Source organism: Sarcophilus harrisii, chromosome 3 (assembly GCF_902635505.1).
Source record: "Sarcophilus harrisii chromosome 3, mSarHar1.11, whole genome shotgun sequence".
Taxonomy (NCBI): domain Eukaryota; kingdom Metazoa; phylum Chordata; class Mammalia; order Dasyuromorphia; family Dasyuridae; genus Sarcophilus; species Sarcophilus harrisii.
This window is the reverse complement of record NC_045428.1, coordinates 176,614,453-176,631,260: the sequence shown is the minus strand read 5'-3', so window position 1 is coordinate 176,631,260 and position 16,808 is coordinate 176,614,453. Positions and strand designations below refer to the sequence as shown.

The 16,808-nt window shown below is 33.7% G+C and overlaps 1 protein-coding gene across 3 annotated transcripts in view; it reads left to right on the top strand.

Moving 5' to 3' along the window:
* Positions 1-13,379, top strand: part of SLC9A4 (solute carrier family 9 member A4) — a 78,926-nt gene extending 65,547 nt beyond the window's left edge. Inside the window, exons 9-12 of one of the 3 annotated variants that reach the window (XM_031958804.1) lie at positions 5,324-5,420; positions 8,807-8,938; positions 10,445-10,532; positions 12,639-13,379. In XM_031958804.1, coding sequence (XP_031814664.1) covers positions 5,324-5,420; positions 8,807-8,938; positions 10,445-10,532; positions 12,639-12,991 — 670 coding nt within the window. In that variant the 3' untranslated portion in view covers positions 12,992-13,379. Of the gene's footprint in view, positions 1-5,323; positions 5,421-8,806; positions 8,939-9,113; positions 10,108-10,444; positions 10,533-12,638 lie in introns of those variants that run through there. The other 2 variants (XM_031958807.1, XM_031958806.1) reach the window with 2 other exon arrangements.
* The last annotated feature ends 3,429 nt before the right edge of the window (positions 13,380-16,808 follow it).

Genomic DNA, 16,808 nt, shown 5'->3' with positions numbered 1-16,808 from the left:
ATATAATTATCTTCCCTTGCCTATCAAACTGTTTCCCTCAAGACTGAACTTTGGCTTGGTACTCTGCTCAATGACTGCTCCTGAAGTTTTTGCCCATTGCTTCTTTTCTTCTATTGTATCCCCACTGACCCAATTTAATCTGTTCTTGCCAAGCAAGGTATTATGAAAAGGAATGGATGAAGTCCCCTTGTGGGATTGGAGGAGTAAAATAATGAGGAAGCAGGAAGGATATAATGCCTTCTGGATTGTATATGGAAAATTGTATGTTCTGAGTACATTTAGAATTGTATTTAAAGGCAAATTTTGTATGACTATATGGGAAGATTTGGGACCATGTGCTGTGTTTCTAATGAGTATAAATTATTAAGGAAATATGGTATGGAGAAAGTTAAAGACCCCAAGATAATTAATTTAGGAATGGAAGGGATCTTAGAGGCCATCTAGTCCAACACTCTTATTTTGTAAATAGGCAAAAAAAACTTCTCTTTTCCCTCACTGAGTTTAACTGACTTATTCAATGTTACACAGGCACTCTGATTTTAAATGCATCATTTTTTTCATTGTATTATAAGGAAAGATTGGGATGTGGATAAAAAGGAATATGGAAATGAAAAGCAAATCAATGTTTCCCTGCCTGCACTAATTCCTCATGAAAGAAAGCTCCTTTCCTATGGGGCTTCTTAAATCTGTGGGGTTTTTTGTTGTTGTTGTTGCTGTTGTTGTTGTTGTTTTACTGATATAGGTGACTCACTAAGAGTAAACTAGAAACATTTGAAAGTGACATTAACTTTTATTTTGGGCTATTATAAATCATTGCATCAGTTCTAGGAGTTAATGAAACTCCCAAAGGTGTTTGATTTACTTATTAGCTTATGGACTCAAAGATTACTTAGGCTGATATAATAATTATTTATATTTCCATTTAATTCAACATTCTTAATTAAGTACCTACTTTGTACAGTATTGTTCTAAGTCCTACTTGGGAGGAAATATAAAGTATTTATTTCGTCCCCCATTTGAAGTTGATAATTTAATAGTAATGATATACTATACATAAGTAATTAAGAGTGTAAAATAGAGCCTGGAAAGTACATAAAGGAAATAGGAATAAAGTGCTATGACATTTCCAGGTAAGAAAATATTTTTTCTGACTTGGAAGTCCAGAAGAACAAGATCACAAAAGAATTTTAAATGTTTCCCTTGTACTTTGTCTCAAAAGATGATTTGGATTTCGGTGATTAAAGAGGGAGGAGATAGAAAGTAAAGATATTCCAGAAATGGGGAATAGTATGGACCAATGTGCAGAAAATGAGCAAGCATAGGCCTATTGCAGGACATTGAAAGAATCCAATTAAGTTGGTGTATGGGAATCTAGAGATTACTATTAGATTCAGAAAGCCACTAGAAAGTAGAATTAGAAATGAAAATCAATAGAAATGAAGTTGAGATCCAGAATAACTTATCCCTCTCTTTTATTTTTTATTTTTTTTTATTTAATAGCCTTTTATTTACAGGATATATACATGGGTAACTTTACAGCATTAACAATTGCCAAACCTCTTGTTCCAATTTTTCACCTCTTACCCCCCCCACCCCCTCCCCTAAATGGCAGGATGACCAGTAGATGTTAAATATATTAAAATATAACTTAGATACACAATAAGTATATATGACCGAAACATTATTTTGCTGTACAAAAAAAATCAGACTTTGAATTATTGTACAATTAGCTTGTGAAGGAAATCAAAAATGCAGGTGTGCATAAATATAGGGATTGGGAATTCAATGTAATGGTTCTTAGTCATCTCCCAGAGTTCTTTTTCTGTATCCCTCTCTTTTAGATACAATGTTATCCCCATTCTTGCATGTTTTGTGTAATGGAGTTAGGACTGAATTTGTACTAAGACCTGGATTTGAATATCCACTTTATGTCTTGGGTGACTTTAAGGAAATTCCTTTATCTTTTAAAAGCCTCAGGTTACTCATTTGTAAAATGATGGGTTGAATTAGCTAAAACTAATAAAGATTCCTTCCAGCTTTAAAATCCAGTCAATGATCCCATAAGTTTTTAAATTATTTTGAAAAATCTATCATTTCAATGGTGTGAATCCATTTTTAAAAAATGCCTTTGGTGGTTTTATAAAGTTTGGGCATTTTTTATTTTTTATTTTTGGTCTGGTCCTTATACCAATTTCATTGGTATTCATTGGTATTTACTTATACCAATTTCATTGGTATAAGGAAGTCCAGGAAGGAAACTCTAATAACATAGATGAATCCCTGCTCTTCAATTTACAATCTCATTAAAGAATTGTCCTGCTCTTTAAGATTTACGGGACTTTGCCCAGAATCCCACAGCAAGTTTGGATCAGAAGCAACATTTGAACCCAGGACTTCCTAATTCTAAGAATTTAACTGATGATGAACTGAAAGCTAAACTTTTGGTGATGAACCACTCCAAACAACGTAGTGCTTGGATGATAGCCTATTGTCAAATTCTTTCCATCTTGTAGAACCCATTAAGCTTTACTGTATTGTGAATTTTAAAAATCCAGTCACCCTCACACCATCATCAAGAACCATGAAATAAAGGAATAAGGTTTAAGTGAAGGTTAGTCTTTCATAGTCATGAACAAGAATTAAGCTGTGCTACTGAAGAAATCATCTCTTAATGTATAAACATGTGTGTGGATTAGTCTAAATTATTACTGCCAATAGTTATATAGATTTTACTCATAGTTTTTAAGAGTATTTGAGTTAGAAAATGAGGAATTTCCTTGGCTTTTCTTATTGCTCCTTCAGAACTTGTTTTGGTGTGTGAGTAGCACTTATCTCAATGAAAATCAAGCTGTCACATGGATAAAAATATTTGGGACCTTGACAATTTAAAGGCACAGCTCTCAATTACTGATTTTTCTTTTCTCAAGACAAAATATAAATTTCCTTTGTGTTTAAAAGACTTATCTGGTTGAGTTAGTTATTTCTATTACTGCCACCTAGGCAATGATTCAGGGTTAAACACAAGAATCTCCCAGGTAAAGATTTTTTTTCCCATTCCCCCCCCCCCCCCCCCCCCCCCCCCCGCCACTTTTTATTTTGAACAAATCAACCCCATGGAACTTAAAAAACAAAATTTTAGATGATTAGAAAAAGAGAACATTACCCTATGATGACAGTTTCTGTATTTAGATGGCAACTGTTTGATCTTATTAGAAACTCCTAAGAAGCCTAGCGAAAAGGAATTCCTCTGTTGAGATCAAGGCAGCTGATTTCTGAACAAACAAACCTTTATACAATGTTAGGAAAGAAACATGTGGACTAAAGCCACTATCTAAATGGATTTATAATGCCAAATATTAACTTGCACACCCGCCTCCTCCCCCAGTTTTGTTTGGAGTGGTTTTTTTCTTCCAAGAATTTCTTAGGTGTTTCTGGATTCCAATGGTATTAGTAGAAATGCTTTACGAACCTCTGAGTGTGATATAATCTAAGTTACTATTATCTCATTCAATCCTGATTATTCCATAAGATAAACAGAATAAGTATTTTCATTTTCTAATAGGAAGCTGAAGGAGTTAAGAGACTCCCTTTAGCTCAAATAGTTAGTGACTGGAGGATTTGGCTTTTTATGTATTGTTAATAACAACATTGGCAGGGCTTTTCCACTACAGTTTTAAAATCATAATATATTGGAGTTAAAAAGGAGAAAGTTACTTATTGTGATTTTTTTGCTATGTGAGTCTTTATTTAGGGAAGCATTTGGTGTGTATATCAGTGCTGGGTATTTTAAAGCATTTACTCAGTACTTTGAATGAATCTCAAAAGTAGTAAGGACTGTATTGGAAATTTTTTTTCTTTTGTTTATTTCATATTTTTATTAATATTGAATGAAATGAAAAAGTATAGTTTAACTATCTGAAATGTTGAAACATTTTATCTTTTAAACCCCAGTAATTGAATCATTTTATATAAATGAGATCAATATGCAATTTCAGGGAAAACTTATTTGGATAATTTATCCTTTATCAATATAGAATAACTTTCCCTTCCCCCAGTACATCTCATTTTGACAAAATACCAAAAATTAGGAACAAATTACATGGTACCAGTGCAATTTTTTCATTAAAGTTGGAGGATAGTGTGATATGGGAAAAGACAGGGCCAATGCCATGCATACTACCAGGTTTTTGTTTTTTTTTTCTTTTTCTTTTTCTTATTTGATTTTGTTCTACATGGTTACTCACTAGTGTGACCTTTTTCAATAGATACTGAGCAAAATGTACTTCCCCACCCACCTCACCTCAAACCACACTGTATATCTGTTAGGCACCAGCATATTCTCTCTCTCTTTCTCTCTCTCTCTCTCTCTCTCTCTCTCTCTCTCTCTCTCTCTCTCTCTCTCTCTCTCTCTCTCTCATCAAAATTCTGCTCCCAAATCAAATCTCCCAAAACAAAAAAGAATATTTCAAATGGTAAAATTAATGGTGAGTAGATAAAGTGGTGTAGGGGGGAAAAGAGCTAGCTTTTGTTTGAGTCAGGAAGATTTGGTCAAGTCTCTTAAACTTTAAAAAGACCAAGGCAGTCTCCAAGACTGCATGCAGTCTCCTGAATAGTTGCTGAAATTCATTAGTGAAAGTTTTCACTTTAACAAAACCTATACTAGTAAAACTGCAGGTCAAACCAAAAATTAATTTGGCAGTAAAATTTTATATAGAAAAGATTAGAAATACATAATAACTTTCTTTTATAAATTTAAGATATAAATGGGAGAAAGCAAAGAAAACATAATATAAACTTTCTTACTGATGGCATCTTAAGTCAGTTTCTCACAATGATGCATTGGGTTTCAAATAATATTTATGACCTGTTAGAGTAACAGCTTTGATAAAGCTTCCAGTTAGGTTAATTGTTGTTATTTTTACTAACATAAATTGTCATTCAATTAAGTTGCACTAGCTTTTTCATTATTAATTTTCATTTCATTTCATTTAAGTTTTGTTCCAGATCATCTTTTCTGTGTGTAGCATCAGACAGATCTTATTTGTCATGAGAGCAGCTAACTCAGGAGTTACAGCAATATTTCCTCAAGCCATCAAGATAAATGACATTTAATTAAATCTGACTCCTTCTTAAGTGGTCAGCTTTAAGTTTGGAATAATGTAACATTGTTTTAATACTGTATCATTTACTGGGGTATTTCAGTGGTTTTCCCTACATGACTTTTTTGGATATATTATTCTTGGAAAGACAGTGAAACATTTTTCCAGCTGTTGTTTTTACTTAGTAGAATAATGCCTTGCCTTTCCTCCCCTGATACATACAGAGCACAGAGAATTCAAGGAACCAAAAGGCTTTCCCCTGAGGATGTGAAATCCATGCGGGACATTCTAACACACAACATGTACCAAGTTCGTCAAAGGGTATGTAATAGTCCTTCTGGGTTCTTCTGAAAGGGTTTGAGGCTTGTCAATTAAATCATTGCATTATTTCCTCTTCATCTAACCTCACCTGAACCAATTCATTCCTCTTAGATAAGAAAGTGAGATTTACAGAGGAAAGGGCAGTGCCCATATCTAGAAATTTATGGTGAGTTTTTGTTTTTTTGTTTTGCCAGAAAGATGAATTCTATATTAAAAAACAAAAACAAAAAGCAGAACCGGTATCTTACTCTAGGGGCCAGGCTACGGTAACTTGAGAGTCTTAGTCCCCTTGTATGGAGGTTTTAGGTCCTTCTCATGCTTATCTCCATAGCCCCACAAAAAGATTTTCTCAAAGCTAACCAAAGCATAAGTATAGTTTAGAAATTCCTGACGTTTCTCATCTTTGACTCACCTTGTCTTTTTTAAGATTAATTTAAGGCCAGCTAGATGTTTGCTATTTGGCTGTGTCTAAGTTCCTAGTTTTAGACAGAATCTGAAACAGGCTCTGGTCTACTCCTCTCATTGTAAAGATGAAGAAACTGAAGCTAAAAGAATTTGAATGACTTCACCGAGATCTCACAACTTCTTAATGACAGAGCTGGACCTAGAACTCTGTTCTTCAGTTTTCTAGTGACATTCTTTCCCCAAGTACATCAGGAAAAATGCTCTATTATCTTCAAAGAAAATAATGTTTGCTACCTCCTCTCTCACAAAAAAAAAAAAAAAAAAAGCTGATTATAGGGTGTGTACCTATGTAGGCCTCTGTATGTACTGAAAAAATAAATGTTTTTTTACTATGCTATGGACATAAGAAAGGACAGATAACCTCAGAATCAGGAAGGCCATTGTTTCAGGTGCCACACTAACATATCCTGGCTGTTTGACTCTGGACAGTCACTTAAGTTTTCAGTGCCTCTAAGGTTATAAGTTTCAGAGAAAGGGCCTATCTGCATTGGCAGAGGGAGTTTCTTAGTAAATTCCTTATAACAATGAAGTCTTTATTCTGTCTATAATTAATATGTAAAAGTAATGGTATGGTTTGGTATGGTAATTAGAGAGCTGACCAGAGTCAGGAAGGGATGGGTTAAAATCCTATCTCAGTTACTTTTTCCTTATGTGATACTAAGCAAGCTATAGCTCTGAGCTCCTCAAGCACCCCTCTAAGGTTATAAGTTGAAGGGAAAATGCTAATCTGTATTAACAGAAAAAAATTAGAATAGAAAAAAAATTCCTCATTGAAAGCTTCATTGCACCAATGAAATCAATCATTAATCAATGAATTAAATATCTGCTATCTGCTAGGCACTGTGCCAGAAATGAGAGGTCCAGTGCAATGTGCCAGGTACGGTGTTAAGCCCCTATTTGTTTTGTTTACATAAAATAGTTGAAAGTAGATAGATGGGCCAAGCAAAATAGTTAGAATAATAACTTCATAGTTAATCTCAAATAGCAGATAAGTATTCTCTGATCAGCAGTAGTCTGCTAATTTCGTGGAGAATATGAAAAAAATATTTGTAAATATTGAAACATTATATAAATGCTAGTAGCAATCATTTTCTCCACCTCCAGCATAGTAATTTTGATTTCTTTCCATATGTGATGGATGGTTCAGTTTTGAACCAGACCAATGGGTAAGAGTTCAGAGAGTAGTCTACTCTCTATATACTTTCAAGACCTGAAGGTCTAGTTTAGCACCAATTATCTTCAAAGACAAAGGAATTCCCAAGATCTAAGGAGTTCTTAGTTTAGGAATGCCTGCTTTAGTTTAGAAGTTTGTAATCATACTATGCAGGTCCACGTTGAGGGTTCTTTTTAAATCACTGAGGGCTATTCTGCTGTGTCATTTCTATGGGCCATTTTTTGCAATTGAATTCTTCTCCCAAAGTCTGTTGAACCAGGGAGAAGCTATACTCAAACTTGCTCTGTCTAGGGTTTGCAGTAGATTCTCCCTTGGCTTGTTCTATTCTGTGTTTTAATGTGATTGGGAATTTGGAAGGGATGGTCTGGAACATAACTAGCCTCTGGAGGGTGAGAAGTGTTATCTCTCTTTTTACTTTTATTTCTGTGTAGAATAGGGAAAGTCCTTCTGGGACTCAGGAGAGATCAGATTGGAATAATGCCCTACTATTGTAAGCAATATGGCAGATCTGAATAGTAATATGAAGTATTTTGTCCTCCAGATGGAGCCACTGCCCTCAGACTTTAGTTGAGCCTTTATATGTGAATCAGTGATTGACTTGTCCAGTCATTTATGTGATCTGCCAATGTTTTCATAATAAAATCTTCAGGTGCATTTTTCAGTTTTGAAGGAATGAGTAAAGAAAAAGGGAGAAAGAGAAAGTCTTAGTTAAAAACAAAACAAGCAGAAAAACAAGAAGTTTTATCTTTACTGCCCTATATGTTGGACTCTTAGACTGTACTAGATGATTATGTCCCAAATGTTTCTTTTGGCTTATGGGTCAATATGACTTGGGTGTTATAGATAAATTATGACAAAACATTCCTAGTTTGTGACCAAAATATAGATATTTTGTTTAATCAAAATGCCTAATGTCTCTGTAACATCATATGATGTCCATTCCAGAAGTACTATAAATTTTTGCAGTCAGAAAACAAGAAAAATATGTTCTTAGTGTATCAGTACAGGAAGTGAAAAATAGCCAAGACTGTATGATATAGATCAGAGGAACATTGAAAGGCATTTTTGCCCTTCTTTCCACTCCCACCCAGTTGTCACTCCCAGCAAACTCTAGGGCCAGAAATTCCTAACAGAAGTTTTTTTTTTTAGGGCAGCTAGGCCTGATGTGCACCTCAGACTCTTACTATTGGTGTTATCCTGAGCATCTCACTTCACACTATTTCCTCAGTTTACTCATCTGTAAAATGAGTAGAAATGGCAAAACACTTGAATATCTCTGCCAACAATGGAATCACAAAAAAATCAGACTTGACTAAAAATGATAAGTTTTCTTTTAATTTAAGACATTGATAGCATCTTTTAAAGGGAAATGCCATGATGTTATGCTGGGAAGAGTTTCTTAAACTGCTGTCACCTAAGATCATATCAATACTAAGCTATTTATCAAATTAGGTATTTGGTTACCAGAAAATTTCTCAAGAACTAGGACATAAGATAAGGTAGGTATGATGGGGAAAGAATAGGTATGAAGTATATGAGTAACTCCCTATGAAAAGCACATCTAGGTGAGGTCTTAGGGAACATATGCACCAGTCATCTGGATGAGATTGTTGAAAAGGGGAAAAAAAGAAGGAAGTTTAAGAAAAATGAACTCAGTTAAATTTATGATTTTGCTTATATTTAAAAAGTATGGTGAAAATGCTTTCAAAATGAGCAGCATGTGTCTATAATCCCATTCTCATTTCAGACCCTGTCCTACAATAAATATAATTTAAGCACAGAAACAAGTGAGAAACAAGCAAAGGAAATCCTAATCCGTCGTCAACATACCTTCAGAGAGAGTCTGAGGAAAGGCAATAGCCTGCCATGGGGAAAGCCGGTACAAGTTGTCATTTACTTACTTGGAGTAGAAAAATTCATCTGTATATTTATTCAATTATTTGTCAATATTTATTAAGCTCCTATCATATTTGCCTATTTCTATAAATTATAAAACTTAAATCCCTTGAAATTAATTTTTACCTTCATATCATTAATTTTATTTTTTTTTTTAGTCTGAAATTTCTAAAAAATATGGTGCTGGATGTCATGGAAGCTTCCTTTCCCTTCCTCCCAGCCTCAGGAGAATGTTGGCCCATGCCAGAAGTTGCCAAAGAATTTCTGAAGTATTAATAGCCAACACATTTCAAGTCAAGATTCTTCTGAGAAACCTATTGTGATCTGTAATTGATTCAGTTTTCTAAAAGATCTTATTAAAGTCATATCAATTTGCTGGGGTAGTATGGTTCTAATGATCTTTTACAATAAGCACAAACAAGTTTTTCTACTTGAGGGCTATATGAATTATTACATGATTTTTCATTTACTATTTAATACTCATTAAAATTACTAATAATTTAAGCCTTTAGTATGACACTGGGTAAAAGCCATCTATAAAGCAGAAGAGTAAGCTCTATTATCCATGTGTCTTAGCAAATTAGGCATAAACTAGTTTTGTTATGACTTTCCTGCCTTAAGATTAAGAGGACTGCCTTTGGGTAGATACAACATGAGAGCTTGATCCTTAAGATTTAGATTTACTCCAAGTTACAGTGGATTAGAATCAGATTTATACATAGTTTACTTCTCTCATAGTAAATGTGAATTCTTCAAACAAAATTGTACCTGAACCAATTTTCTTAATATATCTCTCAGAGAAAGTCAAGACCTGATCTGGTGAAAATTCTTGTTCCATAGAATGGAATTTTGATCTGATATAGACCCTATTCTATTACCACATATGTAGAGGGGCTCCAGGGAGCTTTGAATTTGGTTCCAGAGCTCTTGGCATTTAAATAAAGGGTCTTTGAACGTTCATCATAAACGAGATTAAGTCCTGAGAGGTAAGTCACTTGCCCAGTGCCACAGAGATAGCAAATAGGAAGGGGTATGGTTTGAACCCAGGTTTTTATTGCAAATCTAAAGTTCTAAACCTGGAATCAGAAACAAACTAGTTGTGTGTACCTAGGCAAGTCACTTAACTACTTTGCTTCAGTTTACTCAGATAAAGTGGAGATAATAATAGAATCCACCTCTCAGAATTGTTGTGAAGATCAAATGAGATATGATTTAAGTGCTTTAGCACAGTGCCTAACCATAGTAAATGCTTGCTTCATTCATATTTGCACTTTCTTCAGCACCTGCCATGGGGCCTTACATAAAATAGGTGCTCAATAAAAGATTAAACTTAACTACTTAAAATGACTAAAGGCCAGTAAATTAAATTGGAGTCTCATTATATTGTGGGTATGTGTCTCTCTGTGTGTAATGTTATCTAATTTCATTTCCTTTCTAAAACTCCATCCCTACCAACTAACCCACTATTTAATTTTCTCTTATTGCATAGAGTGGTATCAAAAATATCCGCTACCTCTCCTTCCCATATAGCAACCCTCATTCAGCAAACAGAGAAACAGGAACTGGTGTTTTCACAGGTAATTTGTTTGCTTTGCTCTTTCTCCAAAGAATGAAAAAGGGTACCTCCTGAGACTCTGGAATTTCACTCATTTCCAAACTACTGAATTTTTAAAAAAATAATTTCACTTTCATGAAAATAATTCATAGGTTACCAACCACCATATTTTAGCAATGTTTTTCTCTTTTGATTTTTAAAAATTTCTTCAAGTCTACAAATTCTAATAGGTATTCTTCTAATAGAAAGGAACAACAATTCTATCCCCTCCCCCCCCAGCCCCAGCTCAAAGTTGATAGAAAATTATCTTTTCAAATTCCCAGAAACAGTTGAAAATAAAATGATTTTGGAGTCTTAATAGATATTTTCTTTGTGACTTGATTTCTTTTCTATTTAGTTATTTTTTTAAATCTTAAAACTTCAAAGAATATGAGAAATGGAATTTTAAAGTATTTCAGCATAGTTTAGTGTTAAATCTTTGGGAGGTGTGTGCTTGTTTCTATCTGATAAAATTTCATTCAAATCTGAGTAACTCAAATGATCCACAATCCTCAGCAAAATTTTTGGATTAAACATTGCTTAAGCTATCTTTCTTGTTTTGTCTCACCATTGGTACATAACAATCATTCATCTTTTTCTCTCACACATTTCTGATGACATCTTTTAGACCTGTTCTTCTAAATTCCTCTTTTGTCACAAGTGGCAGCTTGCTTTCACTTACCACATACCTCTCTATATGCTCTCTATTTAATACTCATTCTCATTTCATTGGACACTATTGTGTTCCATGTTTTGGAAACATACAACACCAGTAGAAGATTGATATTAAAAAGATGGCAACTAAAAGGACATTTAAATTATACTTCCTTCAAAATATATTTGACTTTGTAAATAAACAGGTTATATCAAATGTATATCTAAGTATTTCAAAAAATACAGTATGAGTAGAATGAGACTTTAAATGTCACTTCATTTCATGATGAAGTATTCAATTTCCACTTATCATCTTGAAAGCTGAATGCTGCTTACTAGCTATGTGATCCTGGGCAAGTCACTTAACCCCAATTGCCTTGTAAAACAAACAAGTAAAAGCAAAGAGGATTTTTTGAAAAAAATTTCAGCTGTATGCTGAAAACACTTGGATATTTTTCAACAGAAAGATTTATATTAAATAACTTCTTGGTTATAATCTCACATTTTGCACACAAACAGGCTAATTATTACATCAGAAGAATAAAGTTTGCAAAGCACATTACACATATTATCTCATTTTAACCTTATAAAACCCTGGCAGGTAGCTGTTATTATCAACTGTGAGTAGAAAAGTGCTTAAGTGACTTTCCTAGGGTCTATCAGCTAGGAAGTCTTTGAGGCTAGATTTAAACCTGCCTCAAAGGTCACTCTTTTATCCAATACACCACCTATCTGCCTTTATAAGCTAAGGATAGTGAAATTCATAGAATGGAGCTTAAAATTTTTTTCATCTACATGATGTAGTGGATAGTGTCAGATCTGAAGTCAGGAAAAGTTATTTTCCTGAATTTAAGCCTGGTCTCAGACAATAATTATGTGATCCTGTTTGCCTTAGGAAAACCCAAAATAAGGGGCCTTCAAGAGTTGAACTTGACTGAAAAAATACTGAAAGCTTTAAAAACAAATATCAGAATACTAATACTTTTCTCTTCATTGCCATATTATGATTTTCTATTAGCTATAAATTATTTCCTAACATTATGACATCACTAGTATGTGTATTCTTTTCATAAAACAAAATATTTTAGAAGTATTTATCTGGTAATGAAACGGTCATTCATCTACAGTTAAGTAGGAATTTCTGTTGGAGAAATGTATAAACATAGGGGATAGTAGATTAGTGAAAATGGACTGGAAAACTTGGGGGTTTTTATTTAAAATATTGCAAATTTGTTAGATTTATCCTTTGGGAATTGGAAACTGAAGAGAATGTTGTAGGAGATGAAGATCACAAGTAATTTGCCTATGAATGAATGAAAAATGGAATACTTCTCCATTCAGTATTCCATCAAGATATGGTGACATTTTGAGATGAATGCTTTGCTCTTTATTCCTTCCTCTGTTCAATTTTTATTTGTTTGTTTTTGTCTTTTAGATGATGATAGCAGTGATTCAGTCTTCCCTCCTGTTGCATTTAAACCACATGCTCGAACAGGGTCACTTCAAGAAAGACGACAACAGCCAGAGCTGATTCCAATGGAGAGGTTGCGTAGAGGAGGGAGATCTTTAAATTTGGGTTGTCAAAGAAGTGGTACCAGAGGAGACCAAATGAGCAGAATAAGGCCGCCATTAATATCAAAGCCACAGTTTCATGCAGTGGATGAGGAGTACGAGTCAGGAGAAGAAGAAGAGGAAGGGGCAAGAATAGTGGGGCATAGATGGACAGCAGAACCTAGAGATGGAAAAGAATACCACAAATCCCATAGTCCTCTGCTCCCAAGAAAATAATATTATTCTCCATAAGACTTTGCCTTCCTCTCTAGCAAGTTAGTCTTTTGCATTTTTCTTGTTACTCTGAAAGAGGAGTTTTTAGAGTTTCAAGGAGAATAATTAGGTTGGGTTTGCTTTCCTAAGCTAAGGAACATATTAAATAGGTGTCTGTGAAGAGACAGAAGAAAAGCTATCTGTGGATTTCAGTAGAATCATCTTTGGAACTCTATTAACTAAGCAAGTTAAACCAATTCTTAGCTAACGTAATTTTGTGGGAGAACTCCTAATGGATGATAAAAGATAATTATTCTGAAGGCAATTAACTACTAAGAATTAATATGAATAAATTCACTTCTGAGTTCCCCTGGGGAAAAAAAAAAAAAAGAATTAATATGAAGTGGTATAGCATGAGACTAATCCATGCTAGATAATTCAGGTACAATCCATGCTAGATAATCAGTGGTGTATGTTATACTATATGAATGGTATATGAATGAAGCTTTTAACTAGTCCTCTATTCCTGGGGTAGAAAAAATCCATAGAATCAAAAATCATAAAAGTTGTAATTCTTTTTTTAACATTTATTCAATACTAATAACAGATAATATATAAATCGTAGGATTAGGCTCTATGATATGAATTTGTAATGTACAGTGTGACCAAAACTATATGTTTCAAGCCTCAAAAACAAATTTCCATATCATTATCATTCCAGCTGAATGTTTAAATATCATCATTGAAACAAGAATACTGAGTGTTACCTTTGTGTAGTATATTTAGTGAGACATTGAGAAGATAGAAGATTTTATAGATAAGAAAACTGAGGCCTGGAAAAATGAAGATATTTGCCTAAGGTCAAATGTAGGTAGTGGCAGAATCAAAATTAAAGTACTTTTGTTCTGAAGTCCTCTCCAGTGGTCTTACAAAGCAATCTCTGTCCCCAAGGAATTGATAATCTGATATAGAATGTAATGTCAATCATCAATCAGTGGATAATGGACTATGATTTTTTTGTTCCATTAATTATTCTTATTAATCCATTAATTATTAGCTTTATAGAAAACATCTAACTCAGGGCAATGTTCTAGTCATACCAGTAAAGACTTTGATTAAAAAAAAATTCCAAAGTCCTTTAGCCATGTCTCTAATACTAGTTTGGAAAAGTAATGCTTTATTGAAAAATCTCTATAAAACTTTACTTCATTTTTATAAATGTTAAATAATCTCTTCTTATACTGAGTGGCAACATTGAATCCAGCGTTTTCAAACTGTTTTTAAGTAAGTGAACTTTACAGTACTATACATAATAGGGAAGTAGCAAAATTCTGCCATATTGTAGCCTAAACCCAATTCAGAGAGAAGATATCAAAAATATTCTGTCTAATATTACATAGAAACTTGTTGGGACAAATTAATGAGAGTATGATTTGTCTCACTAATTTATAAATTTCTTATACTCTACCAAAATAATACCCCCAAAATCTTCAAATGTGTATATGCATTAATTGGCATAAAATGTAAGCAGAGATTAACTCAAGTAATCAATTTCATTATGTAATAATAATAGTATTTATATAATGCTTTAAGTTCTGAAAAAACTTTAGCAATATTATCTTATTTTATCCTCACAACAACACTGAAAAGTAGGTGCTATTATCTTCCTCATTTTTCAACTGAGAAAACTGAGACAGATCAGTTAACTTACTGAGGCTCACTTACTAAATATTTGAAGCTAAATTTGAATGCAAGTCTTTCTGACCCTTGGTTCAGCTCTATAACCATTGTGTCACTTGGTTATTTGGTAAGCTTTTACTCTTAAATATTAGTATCATTTCCCAGGTAGTTTCAAACAATTAGAAATTATATTTCATTAGGGCTTGGGATATTGAACCCTTTATCATTTTTAGACATTTGCAGTAGTGGCATTTGTCCATCTAGAAAAGCTATGTTGGCACTAACAACTCTAAGAAATCTGATAAATAAGGATAAAGATACTTCTTAACAGAGAAGTTTTTATCATTAGCTGCTGATTGAAGGAAGCACAAGAAATAGAAGGGGAGAGAGCTCCTGATTATTGCAATTGACTTAAAGAGTTCACAGAAAAAAAATGGCACCCATTAAAATCAAAATTTCCAAAATGATAAAAGCCTCTTTGTTTAATCATCCAATATTGTCTCAGTCTACATTGCAATCACCATTTCATGTTTTCCTTATTGGTACTGAAGGCTGGGGATTAGTAGAGTGTGTAATGGTAATTCATGTAATTTCCCTCACTATCAATGTTACATAATGTACTTTCCAACAGGCATCAAGAGCCCAGCTCTTGATTCTAAATCTGCAGTGTCAACAGCATGAGCTCCCTCTTGTCTAGATAATAAGGGACTTGCTCTTTTTCTCTTCCTTCCCTGGAGAAAGAAACAAAAGACCAGAAGTATTCTTAAGTCACTTAGTCTTTGCCAATGAAACCAAGGAGCCTATTGAGGGAGAGTAGATTGACTTTCTACTGTCAAACTCAGAAGGCTAGCAGGAGCCATAATTTCACTTAGTAGCTTATAGATCTACCATGTATGAATTTATCTAAAGTTTTTTCAAGTCTATTTACATTTTAACCTCTTTCTTTCCTTTTCCCCTCCCCTCCTGTCCTTCCTTCCTTCTTTCCTTCCTTCCTTCCTTCTTTCCTTCCTTCTTTCCTTTCTTCCTCCCTCTTTCTCTCTTTCTTCCTCCCTCTTTCTTCCTTCCTTCCTTCCTTTCTTCTTTCCTTCCTGCTTTTCTTCCTTCCTTTCTCTCTCTTTTTTCCTTTCTTCCCTCCCTTCTTTATTTTGGAATTCTATCATATTTCTATTTTTTTTCTGGGAAAAATGAATAGGAATAAGGAGTTATTATGGTTTCATTGATATTGGGAATTCTATAACTCTCTCTGATAATGCAAGTTGTGACCTTATAATTTAGAGCCTTAAAGAATGATCTAGAATAATAAGCATAATTTGCCCAGGGTCATACAACCAGGAATTAAACTCATATCTTCCAAGCCCTACTCTAGTTTTCTACTATGCCATGTTGCATTAGGTATCTTGAAGGAATAAAGTCAGGAATTAAATTATGACCTTTTTATTTTATTTTTGCTGAGGCAATTGGGGTTAAGTGACTTGCCTAGGAAGTGTCAAGTGTCTGAGATCACATTTGAACTCAAGTCCTCCTGACTACAGGACTGATGCTTTATCCCCTGAGCCACCTAGCTACCCCTATTATGGCCTTTTTATTACCCTTTCTTCAAGATTTTCTTTCTCAAAGAGCACAAAAGAAACTTTATTCATATTAGGTTTCTAGAGAAAGTTCATGTCAGATAGGTTTTAAAAATATATAGACTTCACTATTCATACCCACCCAAAAGAGGATTCTACCCATCCATAGTGGCATTGAATAGAAAATTTACCACCTAACTTTCTTTTAGTTAGGACAAAATCTTTTTCAATATGATTGATTAGAAATAAAACTTAACTCTCTCAGCAATGTGGTGATCTAAGAGAATTCCAATAAAGTTGGGATGAAAAATGCCATCTGCAAGCAGAGAAGGAACTATGGAGATTGAATGTAGATTAAAGCATCATATTTTCACTTTTTTTCTTGTTATTGCTTGCTGTCTTGGTGAGGAGGAAGGTAAGGGAGGGAAAGAGAAAAAATTTGGAACAGAAAATATTGCAAAAATGAATGTCATAAACTATCTTTACATGTATTTAGTTTATATATATATTTATATGTATTTGAAAAAATAAATTATTGATAAAAAAGGAAATAATGTTCAAAATGCAAAATAAGACAAAGTGAAAGAACACAA